Source organism: Carcharhinus amblyrhynchos, chromosome 19 (genome assembly GCF_965287045.1).
Source record: "Carcharhinus amblyrhynchos chromosome 19, sCarAmb.v2.hapA, whole genome shotgun sequence".
Classification (NCBI taxonomy): domain Eukaryota; kingdom Metazoa; phylum Chordata; class Chondrichthyes; order Carcharhiniformes; family Carcharhinidae; genus Carcharhinus; species Carcharhinus amblyrhynchos.
In genome coordinates this window covers 30,509,024-30,525,055 of record NC_137342.1, presented here as the reverse complement: position 1 = coordinate 30,525,055, position 16,032 = coordinate 30,509,024, and the positions used below count along the sequence as shown (strand labels likewise).

The 16,032-nt window shown below is 41.9% G+C and overlaps 1 protein-coding gene across 2 annotated transcripts in view; it reads left to right on the top strand.

Annotated features, from left to right (window-relative positions):
- The window catches only part of reln (reelin), a 318,770-nt gene that overhangs the window by 295,596 nt on the left and 7,142 nt on the right, over nt 1–16,032 (top strand). For both annotated transcript variants that reach the window (XM_080207461.1, XM_080207462.1), the window contains 8 exons: nt 1,650–1,825; nt 3,642–3,748; nt 5,248–5,490; nt 6,559–6,734; nt 9,590–9,663; nt 11,736–11,897; nt 13,271–13,428; nt 15,513–15,732. In XM_080207461.1, coding sequence (XP_080063587.1) covers nt 1,650–1,825; nt 3,642–3,748; nt 5,248–5,490; nt 6,559–6,734; nt 9,590–9,663; nt 11,736–11,897; nt 13,271–13,428; nt 15,513–15,732 — 1,316 coding nt within the window. The remainder of the gene's footprint in view (nt 1–1,649; nt 1,826–3,641; nt 3,749–5,247; nt 5,491–6,558; nt 6,735–9,589; nt 9,664–11,735; nt 11,898–13,270; nt 13,429–15,512; nt 15,733–16,032) is intronic.

The window sequence follows — 16,032 nt, the reverse complement described above, 5'->3', positions numbered from 1 at the left end:
TCTCCTTAACTTTAGACCTCGTAAGGTCACCTACCCTCGCACCCTCCCCCCCCTAATTAGTTTAATTAATTAATTAGATACTCTTTAAACATTGTTAACGTGCCTGCTTCAACCACCTCCACTGGCAGTGCATTACAGGCACTCTGTGCATTGCACACACACTGTGTGAAGAAGTTTCCTTGCATGTCTCCCTTAAAACATATCCCCTCTCGCCTTAAATCTGTGCCCTCTTATAATTGGCCTTTCAACCCTGGATAAAAGCCTCTGACTATCCACCCTATCTGTGCCTCATAATTTTGTAGACTGGTATCAGGCCAGAAGATTATATTTCTTGTCTCTGCTGAGTAGCTGATCTCAATCACAGCAGTGTTTGGAAGGAGCATCTGGGCTAACCTCCCCACTCCTGGTCACTGACCAGTAACCTCTGTGGAAAGATGTAGGACAGTGGCTGAAAACAAGATAGATTTTGTAGACACAAAATGCTGCCGGGGCTGACTGTCAAAGCTCACGTAGGGAAAACGTTAAGACACTGGAGTGCTGCCAATCTGCATGGAGCTCTACTCAGCAAATCTCTAGAGGGGCAAAGAGTACAAACCATGATATCTGTTGTGACAGCTTAATGTGCTGGGAGTTTGTGATTATTATGCATCAGTTACTGCTAAACAATCAGTTGGTTCCTTAGAATTTGACATTTACTTTTACCTAAAATATCTTTAGTGGTAGTTTTATTCTAAGGTTTTAGTGAACCAATATCAAATTCATCATGAAATGCTGAACTCAATAAATTATTGGATTGTCACATTTGAGGAATAGAGGCAAAGCAGTAACTAGAAGAGGCACAGTATGATGGCAGAACATGGAGTTCCAATATGTTGCAATCTGAGTAGCTCTACAGGCATTTGTGTCTTTAAGTCCTCCACATTAGGCTACCAATCTCACACATCTGATTGTGGGGAGGTGGCAAGCAGAGGCAGGGCACTTCCAAAGAGGAGGGAAGTTGATATGAAACGCTGTCACCTTATTCCCAGCAGCCAGTCATAGAGCAGCATCAGCTAAAGACTGAGAGAAATTCTCTTAGTTCCCAGTGCCACACAGCCCATGCAAATTAGGGAAAGGGAAAATGGAAGGAAAATAAAACCTGCTTAAACTTTTTTTTCCACTTAGTTGGGTACTTGCCTGAGTTGGAAATGGGAAAATTGCACCGCCTTTGACCTATTTAAACCCATGAAACTACAAAAGGTCGTGAATATAGCCCAATCCACCACACACACCAGCCTCCCATCCACTGACTCTGTCTACACTTCCTGCTGCCTCGGCAAAGCAACCAGCATAATTAAGGATGCCACGCACCCCGGACATTCTCTCTTCCACCTTCTTCTGTCAGGAGAAAGATACAAAAATCTGAGGTCACATACCAACCAGGTCAAGAACAGCTTCTTTCCTTGAATGGACCTACCTTGCATTAAGTTGATCTTTCTCTACACCCTAGCTATGACTGTAACACTACATTCTGCACTCTCCTTTCCTTCTCTATGAATGGTATGCTCTGTCTGTATGGTATGAAAGAAACAATATTTTTCACTGTATGCTAATACATGTGACAATAATAAATCAAATCATTTAATGATTGTTTGTCTAATACATTACAGACCTCATTGAAGGAACGTTTTGAGACTGTTGCCTTGAAATCAGACTTGTGGATTTCTCTGGAAGGTGGAAAGGCTTGCACAGATTGTGGTGTGCTGGTGGAAGATTTGCCTCTCTATTTCAGTGGAGCAGGCATGAGGCAGGCAATAACTGCAGACCTCGATCTCCGGGGTACAAAGTAAGTCAAACTCTATTTAATTTGGTCGAGTCAAAAAGGTAATTCTTTACTTCAGTCAGTCAGTCATTGACTTTCACCTTTGGGATCACAAAACTGGCCCTAATTTAATATTACATGGCACTTAACTAGCAACACCGTTCGAGGGGCCAAAATATTGTTCATTTGAGGAATAGAAAAATGTTTCACTGCTGTAATAGATAGTTCTCGTTTTACATTAGAGACTAAAGAGAGGTTTGTTCTCCATCAATATTTACTGTTCCTGAGCTGAGAATTCTTGATGCTGACAGTGAATGATCTTTCCCTCCTGTGATTGATACAAATAATGACCTGAGCTGAGAACCGGGTGAGTAAGTTTGACAATTGAGCCTCTTGTGCTCCCCATTCCAATGATTACCTATGCCCAAGCACAGATAAGGGAAACTTACTCTGCCTGAAAGAGGAATCAGCAAGAGTTTCCAATGGGTCTGAATTTTCATCTACTCCAATTTGGGGTACCCAAACTGGTGTCCTGTGTGTGTGCCTGGGTATGTGTGAGGGAGAGAGAGGTGCCTTGATCCAATATGAGTATCAGCTTTCTAGCATTATTTCTCCTATTAAAAATGTCAAAAGATAAAACTTAAATATTTTTAAATAAAAGCACTGTTTAGATTACCCACTCTGAACTGGTTACCACTTCCAGGAGATAATGTTAACTGGCCATGAGATGATGGCTTGGCCAGTGATTAATGTGATGGGTCCACATTGCTGTTGAATGTATTTGTGACTGTGCTCCTCTTCCTAATTTCTAATATATGCGGAGATTGAGCTAGAAACGACTTGTTTGCATTTGATTTCTGTGTTTGCATCTATTTCGCAGCAAAAAAGAGGCATAGAGATTATGAGAATGCATGAGGTTTCCCTATGCTCTTGGGAGATCACAATAGGTTCTGTGGCTTGATTGGGAAATCCTGATCTACCCGATAAGTGACTTGTGCCATGATTGGAAGGCAGGCTTGGTGAGAATGCTTCTCCCAGTAGAATTCCTAAAGCTCCAACCTCCTTTCTGCCCTACAGTCGGGAAGAAATAATCACCTGGGCAGAAGAAAATTACTTGAAAATCAGGCAAGAAGATTGGGTCATTTTTCACGCAGATGTTGAGCTTATGGAGGCTTCCATGGCAGGTTTCTTATGGTCCAATAACTGAATGGCAATTTCTCTGAATCATTTCCTTTTACAAAAGGGTCAACTCTAGGGTACAGATCCACCTTTCCGTAAGGAGACGAGCAGCTCCAGATGGCTATCTGATGGTGCATTTTGCACTGCTTCTATGGGCACCCTCATTGACACAGATAGCTGCCTAACATGTGACCCCATGGACTCTAAAAAGGTCTGGAGCGGGGGTAACAAGCAAACTGTGAATCTAAGTCAGTTGCAGCACAGCCACCTTGCTCTTTTGCAGTCACATCATGGGTGGGATTATCCATTCCTGCCCATTGCTGGGACCATCTAGTCCTGAAAATCAGTGGACTTTAGACAGGGGTCTGAAATCTCCTGCGGTGGGACTCATCACAACAAGACCAGAAAATCCAACTGTGACTTCCAGGTCCTGTTTCGGAAATGTCAAGATAATTTTCTGATAAACTGTTCTAGGTGTAGTGCCTTGATTGTGTGAAATCTCAAAGTGCTGGGTTGGATTATCCCAAGAAAAAAGCTTTGTGCTCCCTTTAAATAATAAATTTCTGTTTGGTGCCAATAAATACTTTTCTGCTATTTAGAAGTATGTTAGTGGCACCTTTACAATTTCAGGTATACATTAATGCTGGTCTTGTATTCACAGATTTGTGCAATATTGGGCCAGAATAGGCAGTGAGAGCAACATGACCACGTGTCATCAGCCAACTTGTAGGAAGGAAGGGGTTTTGTTGGACTACTCCACTGATGGAGGTGAGGCTTATTCTCTATTTTTGTGACACTAATTAGCTGCCTCCTAACCATGTCAAAATGATGTTTTAAATCAGACTAATTAACAAGACAAGCAGATCAGAAGGGAAAGGAGAGAGATGCTGACCACAAAGTGTGGTAACTCAGTAATTTCCTGAGGTAGTAGCTACAATTCTGGTTAGGGAGCATTCAGAGAGCATTCCATCCCTTCTGTGTTCTCTCTGCTTTACACTGTCACCACTGACCCATACTTTGTACTTTATTTTCATCATATTCCATAACATTCAACTTTGCTGTGCCAGAGTCTCATTTTATTTAAGGCAAATAGGAAATAGTTATTCCAACTAGCCAAAAGAGTGCTGAAAAGATTCAATCAGCAAACTGGTTGCTGGGACTTTATTCTGAGCACATTCTAACTCTAAATGTTGTAAAACTGTAACTGCCCATTGAGGAGCTTATAACAGTTAGAAATAACTATTAAACACCCAAATGTAAATGTTTTAACAGTGAGAATATGAATTGATCTCAGACTTAAATGTCACCATTCATTTCAATCTCAACACTTTGCAATATTTTCCCTGAACTGTTCCCTAATCCCACTTCTTTAACAGAATAGTTATTTTCTTCACACATTTCTGTGCCAACTAATGGATTTGTTTGATGATGGTAACTGAATACTATCAAAATGGCAGCATTTTACTGAAGCATGTGCACACATTCTCAAATACTCCACTCATATCCTTGCAATAGACAAGTCCATTAGGGAAAAGATAATCAAAGAGTTGCTGATGGGGTGAGTTGGAGTAAGATGAGAGCAGGTTCATCTGAAGCATAAACATCAGCATAGTCTCATTGGACTGATTACTGTAAAATTTTGTGGAAAGATTCCAACCATAGTCACCATTAGGCAAAGAGATTGGGGAATTCTCTGGTCTTCCCGCAGCGTGTTTCTCACGGGAGGAGGTGCTGCGCCATTGGCCAGCAGTGGGATATTGAGTTTCTGTCACTGTCAATGGGATTTTCCATTGACTGCACCCCAGTCCATAGCGGGGTACGCCATTGGTAGGTCCAGAAAATCCCAGTGGCACGAACGGCCATTGATTAAAACTACCTCCATCATGAACTTTAAGATAAACCTTTCATAGAATCATGGAATTCCTACAGTGCAGAAGGAGGCCATTCAGCCCATTGAGTCTGCATCGACTTTCTGAAAGAATATCCCATCCAGGCCCACTCCTGTGCCCAACCAATCACTGTAACCCCTCACATTTACCATGGACAATACACCTTGCCTGCACATCTTTGGACTGTGCCAGAAAACCGGAGAACCCGGAGGAAACCCACGCAGACACAGGGAGAACATGCAAACTCCACACAGAGAGTCACCCAGGGCCAGAATCAAACCCAGGTTCCTGACGCTGTGAGGCAGCAGTGCTAACCACTGTGCCACATTTCTGGTGAAATAATGAATTCTGGTACTAACTAATTTCTCATGACTGTAGGAATCACCTGGAACCTGCTTCATGAAATGGATTATCAGAAATATATTTCTGTGCGCCAAGATTATGTCCTTCTCCCAGAGGAAGCTCACACCAACACAACTCGCCTGCGATGGTGGCAGCCCTTTGCTGTTCTCAAAGGCCTGATGGTGGCAAGCAAAGAGCGTGCTCAGTGGGCACTGGACAACATCTTAATTGGAGGATCTGAGATCAACCCAAGCCAACTAATGGATTCGTTTGATGATGGTAAGATGGAAACATTGGTTTGGTAAATAGTGCTGATGACAGTTAAGAATTGTAAATGGGAGGGTTTGGTCACGATTTAACAGATGATATGAACTGTGCAAGGAAAGTTTTGTAGAGCCCAGTGCCCATCACTTATGTTAACAAGCACAGGATGGTTGGAAAATCCGAGAATTAGCCTTTTTATGTGCTCAGCACTGGCATTGCAGAGTACAAGTGTACCAAATGGGAGCGCAACTCTGTCACTTATTACAGGCTCAATCATTCTACAGCTGAGGGCAGGATTTCCCTATCCTTGAATGGCTGGGGCAATCACTTTGTAAGTTAAAAGCATTTTGCCCAGTATGATATATCACAGACATATGCATGCCTTACTTGAAGTATGGATGCACATGAAATACAATGAGAGAACTGCAATGTTGTGTGAAGGCTTGACATGGGTAAACATGGAATAAATTGTAGTATGTATTCTCGGATCGTTCTTGCCAGTTTTCTGAAAGTGAACGTTTCTGCATCATATCCCAAATCCTGGGCTCATGTTTACAGAGTATTATCCACTTAAGTATGGTTCAAATTGTTGCGTCACTCTGACACTTGGTCAAAGACACCGTTTTGCACCTTCACATTCTGCCTGCCACTTTTTTACCTGCCTAACCTCGATAATGACTGGTAAAGATAAAATATATTTTGATGCTTTATAAAAGATAAAACAATATCTATCGTCCTCCTCCATGTAGGCACTTACTCTTTAATCATCCAGTTTCCCTTTAAATTTGAGAAGATTTTTTCACATTCCCGTCAGGCCTGGCTTCCTGCAAAATGTCAAAGTTGAACAGACAGCTATGAATAATTATTCAAGTAAAGTAATCTGCAAATTAGCAGGCAATCAACTCACTGCACTGTGGGCTTCCTTTGTGCTGGCAGGGAAACTTAAACTGAGCTTTGATCACATAATTGGTACATATTCCCTATCCTTGAATGGCTGGGGCAATAGGGAAATTGCTGTTAAACTATAAAACATCAATGGCTGCTTTATTATTCTGCTCCTAAAGACCTTCTTTTCCCCTACAGAAGGTGTTAACCATGATGAAAACTGGATTTTCTACCCAAATGCTGTTCGTACAGCAGGTTTCTGTGGCAATCCTTCATTCCATCTCTATTGGCCAAACAAGAAGAAAGATAAGACACACAATTTCCTGGCCTCACGAGAACTGATTGTAGCACCAGGATACATACTACAGTTCAGAGTAAGATTCTGTTTGGGTCATTTCATACTTCTTCTACCTCAGTTATACTAAGGCACCACTGAAAATCAGGCTCCATAACATTCACTGTAAATCAGTCTTCATAACCCAAATGTCCCAAAAGAATTACATATTGTGTATCTGGAATATAAAACAGTATTTGTAAATGAAAAGATCATCAGGCACTCCTACTCCATCCCCTTTCCACTGATCTCAATACTATCAATCTCTCTCTTTCTCCCTTTCAACATTGTCTCGCTCTTGAAAACATAGTTTTCTCTGGAATTCACTTGTGTTTGTGTTCCCTAACCATAATATATATCAGCACACAGTAGGCCACTTAAACCTGCTCTGCGATTCAATAAGATCATGGCTGAATTTTTATGGCTGTGCCACTTTTCTACCCCATGTTCCTTGATTTTATTTTCATCTAAAAGTCTATTGATCTCAGTCCTGGATGTATTCAATGCTGAGTTGCCACAGCCCTCTGTAAAGAACTTCAAAGATTCACAACCCTCTCCTCACCTCATCTCAATTTAAATTACCCTGAGGCTATGACCTATAGTTTAGAGAATCCAACCAGGGAAAGAGCCTCTCAGCATCTACCACATTAAAGAATCTTATGAATGTTATGCATTTCAAAGAATTCACCTCTCATCCTTCCAAACTTACTTCACAGAAATTACCTTTAGAGATTCATATCTTCAGTGATGCATGTTACTCATTGTGTAAAGAAAAGTTCTGCCTTGACTTCTGTACTTAATTCTAATTTTTAATTAGCATATTCAAGCAGTTTAGTTAAATGTAACCTGTTACCTGAATCCATGGTGATTGTCCTTTACAAGACACACTTTTCCAAATGAGTGCCCTTCGGATCTGTTAAAATGCTGAAAAGTTTTTCCTATGCATTGCATCTGGTTTCCAGGTCTGTTTTCTGACAAATTTTAAGGAATATAGTTAGGTTAGTCCCTTCCCTCTGTCTCTGTTCCAATTTCTGACAAATCTACATAGGGGGTGAGTGAAAATCTTAGCAATGTCACTACTGCTTCCTTCATGATTGATGAGTGCATAATGTCTGGACAGAATAGTTTGTTTTAAGAGGAGCTGCCTTGTAATCGACATTGGTAATTTTTTTGCCTGTCCATTTGCTCTTCTGTTGTGATGGCAGTTTCTCTAAAGAACCACAAATGAGATTCTCTATTGGTTCCTTCAGTTTTTTTTTTAAATGAATGAGTGTTAGTTGAGTGTACACACAGACAGAATTTATTTTTCAATATTGATTTAGGATCTAGGCAGTTGGACAGGAGAACTATGTTACAAGTGATGGGAAAGAAAGTCGCGATGAAAGGAAGTGGAGCACATTGGTGTGTTTACGTAGATTTGGTTTGGTTGGCTGCCAGTTTCATCCAATGACCATTCAAACCAGGAGTGGCACCACAAAGGTACCCAGGAACTGATAGTGCAGAGAAGGGAGGGGAAGAGAAGCCATTGATGAAGATGCAGTAGCTGCCTTCAGATAGGTATGAATGGAACCAAGAAAGGAGAAGTCCTGTGGAACTAGACAGTGGAGAAGTGTTGCATGGTCAGCAATATCAAATTCCAGTAGGAAGACTGAGGAAGAGTGATGATACAAGGCTGTCACAGAGGGTTATTTATGACTTCAACTGAAGTTGGTTTATTTTAAAAGTTTTTTTTAAAGCTCAAAGCTTTTAAAGTTAAAGTTTATTTATTAGTGTTGCAAGTAGGCTTACATTAACACTGCAATGTAATTACTGTGAAAATCCCTAAGTTGCTACACTGCAGCGCCTGTTCAGGTACATTGATGGAGAATTTAGTGTGGCCAAAGCATCTATCGAGCACGTCTTTCGGATGTGATGCTTTGGGAAGAATAGAATCTATATTGGGTAAACTGCCTAGAAAGAACAGTGCCTAGGGATGGAGTTGGGTGGGATGGAAGGGTTAAGTGATGGGAAGAAGCTAGTTAGGAGATGAGTGAGATTGGGATCAAGGGAACAGGAAATGGGTATTATGGACAAGATAAACTTTGAGAGGATAAGAGACAAGATAAATGAAAAATTGCAAGACTAGAATTGATGAGAGATTGTTAGAATGTAGGGTGAAGGATCATAACACTCCCTTATATTAAGACTGTTTAGGTTATGCCCCACAGTCTTCCGTTGTCCCCAGGGCAAATATCTTGAAGTAATATATTGGCACAGTGTTCTTCCTATTTCCTGCCATAACTTAGGTAGGCAAGCATGGAACCTCAGAGAAACAATGGAAACAACTGTTTTTAGCTCATGGCCAATAATGTTGTTTCTTTAGGGTTTCTGCTGATTAACATCGCACGGTTCGAAGAAAATGCCCTGGGCAGAAACTGAATGTTTCTCCATTTGATAGCTTCACTGCAGTCTTAACTTCAGCCTACTTGTGACACCAAAAAGTAAACTTTAAACTTTAGATCTATCCCATTGGATAGATTCAGTGAGGTGAAGAAGCTCCTAAAGTGTACAACACACAAGCAACAGTAAAAGGCTGAATGAAAGAGATATAAGAATATACAAATCACCAAAGAACATTCAACTCATTTGGCTGATTCTGAAATCTGTCAAATGGAGAAACATTCAGTTTTCACTCAGAGTGTTTTCTTCAAACAATACAATCGATCTATCCCATCTTCTTTTACTGAATCCTACTCATTCTGACAATCAATTAGACCATCAAACTATTAGTTTAGTTGTAGGGACAAAGAAACAACATTGCCATATTTTCAAAGTCGGAATCAAGCACAAAGTATATACTTGTACATTCATTAAATGGATCTTTCCTTGTGTTTATCTTCTCTAATATGTTTTCAGATTGTAGTCGGTTGTGAAGCTGATTCTTGTGGGGATCTGCAGCCTGTACTGCTGGAATACAGTAAGGATCCAAGGTAAGTGGCAATCTCAAGAGAGGCTTATGGGCATATTTGCTACAAAGGCCATTACCATCAACTTTGAGTGAATTCAGCAAAATGGGTAAACTTTGCAAATGGGAGCAGGTCCAAAAACTCAGCAACTTAGGATATAAAGCCTCACCATTATGTTGCAAAAAACACATGCTGTGATTTCTAATACTCAGTGTGCAGGAGTGTGATTCCTGTAAGCTGGTACTCCTGCCCCCAACTTTCACGAGTAGGCACCATTTTATTCTATAGCATCTGCACTACGAGAGCAATGCGTGTCTTTAAGATATATGGTGCATGAAATGTTGGTATTACAGAATGATTTTTTATGGCTATATGTCCATCCATTGATTGTTGAAAGATAGAACCAGTTCCCACCTTAAGAGTAAAAAAGCTTACCTTCCCCTTCTGTTGCCCGATTGTAACAGTTTGTAAAGGAACTTCAGAGAACTGGGTGAGCAAAATTCATAGAATCATAAAATCCCTGCAGTGCAGAAAAAGCCCATTCAGCCCATAGAGCCTGCACCAACAGCAATCCCACCCAGGCCCTGACCCTGCTAATTCCCCTGACGCAAAGGGTCAATTTAGTATGACCAATCAACCTAGCATGCACATCTTTGGACTGTGGGAGAAAACTGGAGCATCCGGAGGATTTCCACATAGACGTGGGAAGAACATACAAATTCCACATAGTCATCCAAGGCCAGAATTGAACCTGGGTCCCTGGTACTGTCAGGCAGCAGTGCTAACCACTTTGCCACCATGCTGTCTGTATTACCACAACATATTCATTCGTTTATCAATTGCATGAGAAGTTTCATATTTCTTTGTAAATATCGTAACATTTCAAGAATGTTTAAGTTCTTTTCATCAACAAGGTTTTGAAGTTCAAACGTAAGTAAATATGTCACTCGTACATTTTGCCTATCAGCGAGCCACAAAAAATGGATTATATGTGAATAAAGTGTTTGTTTCCCGGATCCCTGGCACAGTGAGGCAGCAGTCCTAACCACTGTGCCATCCATATAAAATAGTGCATCATTCTAACAACTGAATGAGAGAGCCATCATAATTGTATTTGTCAGGAATTTCTATGAGGCAGAGTTTACTGGATGGTGGAGTTTCTTTCTGAAAAATCAGGAAAGGAATGCCCCCTTACTAATCACAGCAGCCCGGCAGCCAGTAAATACTCTGAGGAGCATTCATTGGCTGGAGGTGAGATTTGGGGCTGAGTAAATGATGTAAGTTGCACGTCACAGAGCAGCTGGTTAATCTGATTGGCTGGCAGCTCTGTGCTCCCAGCATGGTGTGGAGATGCCGGCGTTGGACTGGGGTAAACACAGTAAGAAGCCTCACAACACCAGGTTAAAGTCCAACAGGTTTATTTGGTAGTAAATGCCACTCGCTTTTGGAATGCTGTTCCTTCGCCAGGAACTCTCCACTCACCTGATGAAGAAACAGCGTTCCAAAAGCTAGTGGCGTTTACTACTAAATAAACCTGTTGGACTTTAACCTGGTGTTGTGAGACTTCTCCCAGCAGGGGCCAGGGCTGAGAATACAAGAAGTGCCAGGTTCTCAGTCCCAAAGTCCAGGATTAGATGAGAGCACAATGGGTCTCACAGCAAGGAGGAGAGATGAGGCTTTAGGGGGTTCTTGATGCAGAGACCAGGGTGAGGGGGGTGTAAGGGACGTGGCTGATTATTAACCTCTTAAAGGCCATTTCCCACCCAGCCTCAATTTTCAGGCGGGTGAGGCAAGTTCAGGGGCAGGGTGGGAGTCTGAAAATTAACCATATTCAAACCTTAGGTGGGAAGCAGGTGGGGGCCCCTCCATCAGCAGCTTCCTTTTAACATCCAGTGTCCACCCCCAAAAGATCTAGCGCCTGTGCAGGCTGCCTCCTCCCACTGCTGGAATTTCCACTGACATACCAACCCTCTCTGTCCACATCCTGGGCCTCACCTACTCACCATGAAGACTGCAGAACATGACCCTGCTGAGCATTTCTAATCAATTCATGTCTCTGTCTTTAATCAGTTGAGGCTTTCTGTTTATTTTTGCAGGAAGGACTCCTGGTCACTTGTGCAAACAGAGTGTCTTCCTTCAACGAGCAGCAACATTGGCTGCTCTCCATTCCAGTTCCATGAAGCCAGCATTTACAGTTCCGTCAATTGCTCCAGTTGGAACAGGGTCACCATCCAATTACCGGAATATGTTGCATCCAGGTACAGTTCAGCAAGGGGAATGGTTGCTCCTCCCCGTTTTATTCTCACAGTTTCCCTTAGCTTTTCATCTAATTTTTTAGATCTTAAAAGGATGAGAGATGTCAGGTGCGGGTCTAATATCCAAGTTGCAATTTGCTCCAGTTAAACACTGCCACATTTCTACTCATCAAACTAGCTTGCCTATGTCCTTCCATAGTTTTATGTTGTTGAGTGCAAGTTGTTACGTTTCCCAATTAAGTATCACTAGTAAATTTCAGCATTGTCCCTGAATTTCTGTAACCAAAACAGAAAATGCTGGAGAAATTCAGTAGCTCCGGCAGCATCTGTGAAGAAAGAATAAAGCCAATATTTCAAGTCTGGATGACCCTTCGTCAGAGCATTGATTCTGTTTTGGTTTTAGATTCCAGCATCTGCAACATTTTGCCTTAAAGTTTATTTATTAGTCACAAGTAAAGCTTACATTAACACTGCAAAGTTACTGTGAAATTCCCCTAGTTGCCACAGTCGCCTGTTCAGGTCAATGCACATAACCAGCACATCTTTCAGAATGTGGGAGGAAACTGAAGCACCCGGAGGAAACCCATGCAGACATGGGGAGAATGTGCCAACTCCACACAGACAGTGACCCAAACCAGGAATCAAACCCAGGTCCCTGGTGCTATAAAGCAGCAGCGCTAACCACTGTGCCGCCATGCCACCACAGGCCTTTGTCCTGAATTCCTGTTTATGGATCATTTATGAATATTGTAAAGGCCAGAAGCCCCAGTACAGATCCTACTTAATGTTTCACTTTGCTTTCTGTCATCAATCCATGTGACTGTATTCCCCTTGATTCCGATTGTTATCATAGGTCTCTTATGTGCTCGTCTATCGCACAGATTTCAAAATCCATTTAAACTTCACCCATTGCATTTCTCTTGTTTACTCTGTTACTTTTCAAAGACTTCAATAAGGTACGGTCCGGTATAATCTGCCTTTTTGAACTCTGTGTTGAGTGGTCCTGGTTAACTTGACTTTCTTCCAAATGCTTTAAAAGTTTGATCATTCATTATTAATTCTAGTACATTTCCCGGCAGTGAAATAAGATTAATTAGCCTAGGATTTCCTGGCTTATCCTGTCTTTGTTTTTGGCTTTCCATCCACTGTCCAACGACAAAATCCCTTCTTTATCTCATTATAGACTGCCTTTTTTCCCAATCAATACGCACTTTTTATTTCCCTTTTCTTCTATTGTATCTTAAACGGGTCCCCAAATACTTCCGTGAGTTTAACTTGTCAGCTTGCTCTGTTTCATTCCCCAGAACCAAGTCAAATGCTAGTTACTTGTTCAACCAATGAACCAATTAAATAAATCTTGATGATTCTGTTTTCAGTGCGACTCAGTTCCGGTGGATTCAGAAGGAGGGCATCACAGAGAAACAAAGCTGGGGAATTGACAATGTATACATTGGAGAATCCTGTACCAGGCTCTGCAGTGGACATGGATACTGTAGAACTGGAACAGTCTGTATTTGTGATGAAGGTTATCAAGGTACGCCTCTAACTTTGCTATTTAAAATGAACCAGTTCAATGCCGCCAAAGGAGGAAGTATCTGACATCTGGGTGACAATGTCACCACTGGATTCATTTAAAACCCTAGTAGCTGTTCTGCACAAGACTCTTATTCTGAAAAAAGATGTAGTAGGAAGCACTGAAGAAGTGAAAGAGTCCAGAGGAGATTAGGGTGGCATGGTGGCACAGTGGTAAGCACTGCTACCTCACAGGGACCGAGATTCAATTCCAGCCTTGGGTGACTGTATGGAGTTTGCACGTTCTCCCTATGTCTGCGTGGGTTTCCCCTGGGTGCCTTGATTTCCTCCCACGCACCAAAATGTGTGGGTTAAGTGGATTGGCCATGATAAATTGCCCCTTAGCATCAGGGGAAGGGCCTGGCTGACTGCTGCCAGTGGGTTGATTGGTTTCTTTCTGCACTGTAGGGATTCTATGATTTAGGAGCTACATAATAGGAAGTGAGGAAGCAGCAGAGACCTGTAGATCAAGGAAAACATTGGTCCTGATATTTGCCGGGTGAAAGGAAGAGTTATCAAACTCTACATTGTGCATGTGTTTTCGAAAAGCAAATCCTGCACGGATAACCAGTCTGATTTTCCAGGGAAAAGCTGTAGCTGAGGACCCGATAAGTTTTTTGGTTATTGGAATGGAGATCAGTGGGGGAGAGACAGGGACCAGGAGTTGGGGATCAAAAATCAATGGTGGCAGTTTGGGAGCGAACAATGAAGTTGAAAGGACAGGGGTTCATGGAGAAATCAGAGTGGGGTACTCAGAGCCTGGAGGATCAGAGATCTAAAAGGTACTGGAGGGGGCATTAGAGATCAGGGTGGGCTCTAGGAGTGACTGGAGGGAGTCTAAAGAGCTATTAGAGGAGATTGTGGAGCTGGGCAATCGGATAGATTGCTGGCGATGATCTCGGGAAGTCATCAAGGTTTGAAGGTTTATACTCATTAGCATGTTGGGTCTCAAGGAAACAGCCCTGCTTTTCCTGGCCAATAAGAAGTTAATCATCAAATCTAGCCAATATGCCTGGCCTTCTATATCTGCTGAGTTTCCAAAATTCCGCAGATGGGCTGAATGGCCTACTTCTGCACTGTAGTGATTCTATGATGATCCTATGCTAACCTGGTCAACATAAATTTAATGAAAAACAGGGAAACCTGTTTGGAATAAGAAGCATGCAACTTCCTTCAAAAGTCTCAATGACTGACGTGCCTCCTGATAAAGGATCGGTTACCAGTTCTTCTTTCTACCTCCGTTAATTCTGGAATTGAGGAAGTCTGAAGCACATTTACTTTCAATTTCAGATCTTGAACTTTTTAATCTCCCAACTGACCCGAAACCACCCATTTTAAGGGATTAAAACCATCCCTATTATTTCAGTAAGGAAGCGTTAAATCTCTGGCACCAGATCCCCAGTGGAAGTACTAATTCATTTAAATGCAAACTAATTGCTATCTTTCAGAAAGTAATACTTTGGGATGAAATGTATGAGTAATTGGAGACCTGACACGTGGCGAGTGTAGCAAGATTTAAAGGAACGTGTCTTCAAACATATGAGTCGAAATTTTCTCATCTCACCTGCCACGGGAATTGTCGCAGGTGGGACATGGACCATGCCAAGGTCTGTTGACCTCGGACGTGATTTTCCAGCCTTGGGGCAAGCAAGGCCGGAAAATCCTACCCACGGTTTGCAAAGCCTTTCCTCACAGAAGGTTTCCCATGCCTTAGTGTGTTGTAAAATAATTGATAATAATTGCTGTAACTTGTCAACAACTTCTTTATTGTTGTTCCATGCAACTACCAGAATTGTAGAAGGCAAACTAAATTTCCCTTGGTTTACTTTCATCTACAAATTCCAAAAAAGTTACGAACAGTACTAAAGACCAAATAAAAACTCAACATTTACCATTGCTGCAGATGGGCAGATTATAGTTGAAACTGTGTATTCATTACCACTTTAACTTTAAAAATAATCTTTTAAAAAAAATTCTCTTGGAAAAAATATAACCCCTTCATTTTCTTTCAGTTTTACCTAACAGCTGCTTATCTTTGTTATGCAGGAGATGACTGTTCGGTTCCAATCAATGACCTGCCCAGTTACATCAAGGACAACTTTGAGTCTCCGCGTGTTACAGAAATAAACTGGCAGGTGATTCAAGGAGGGGCTATTGGCAGTGGATGTGGTCAGCTGGCACCCTATGCCCACGGGGAGTCACTATACTTCAATGGCTGTCAGATGAGACAGGCTGTAACCAAACTTCTGGATCTGACCAGGGCAAGGTACATGTTTTTCAGGAAATAGCTGAGAATTGAGCTTAGCATTGCTGAAAAGGCAAAGAGCCTCTCTGTTCTTCACCATTGAAAACCTTTCAATGCCACATTTCCTATGATTAATCATAGAACCCCTACAGTGCAGAAGGAAGCCATTCGGTCCATTGGGTCTGTACTGACCACAATCTCATCCAGGCCCTATCCCCATAACCCCATGCATTTACCATAGCAAGTCCTGCCGACAATAAGGGACAATTTAGCATGGCCAGTCACCTAACCTGCATGTTTATGGGAGGAGACTGGAGCATC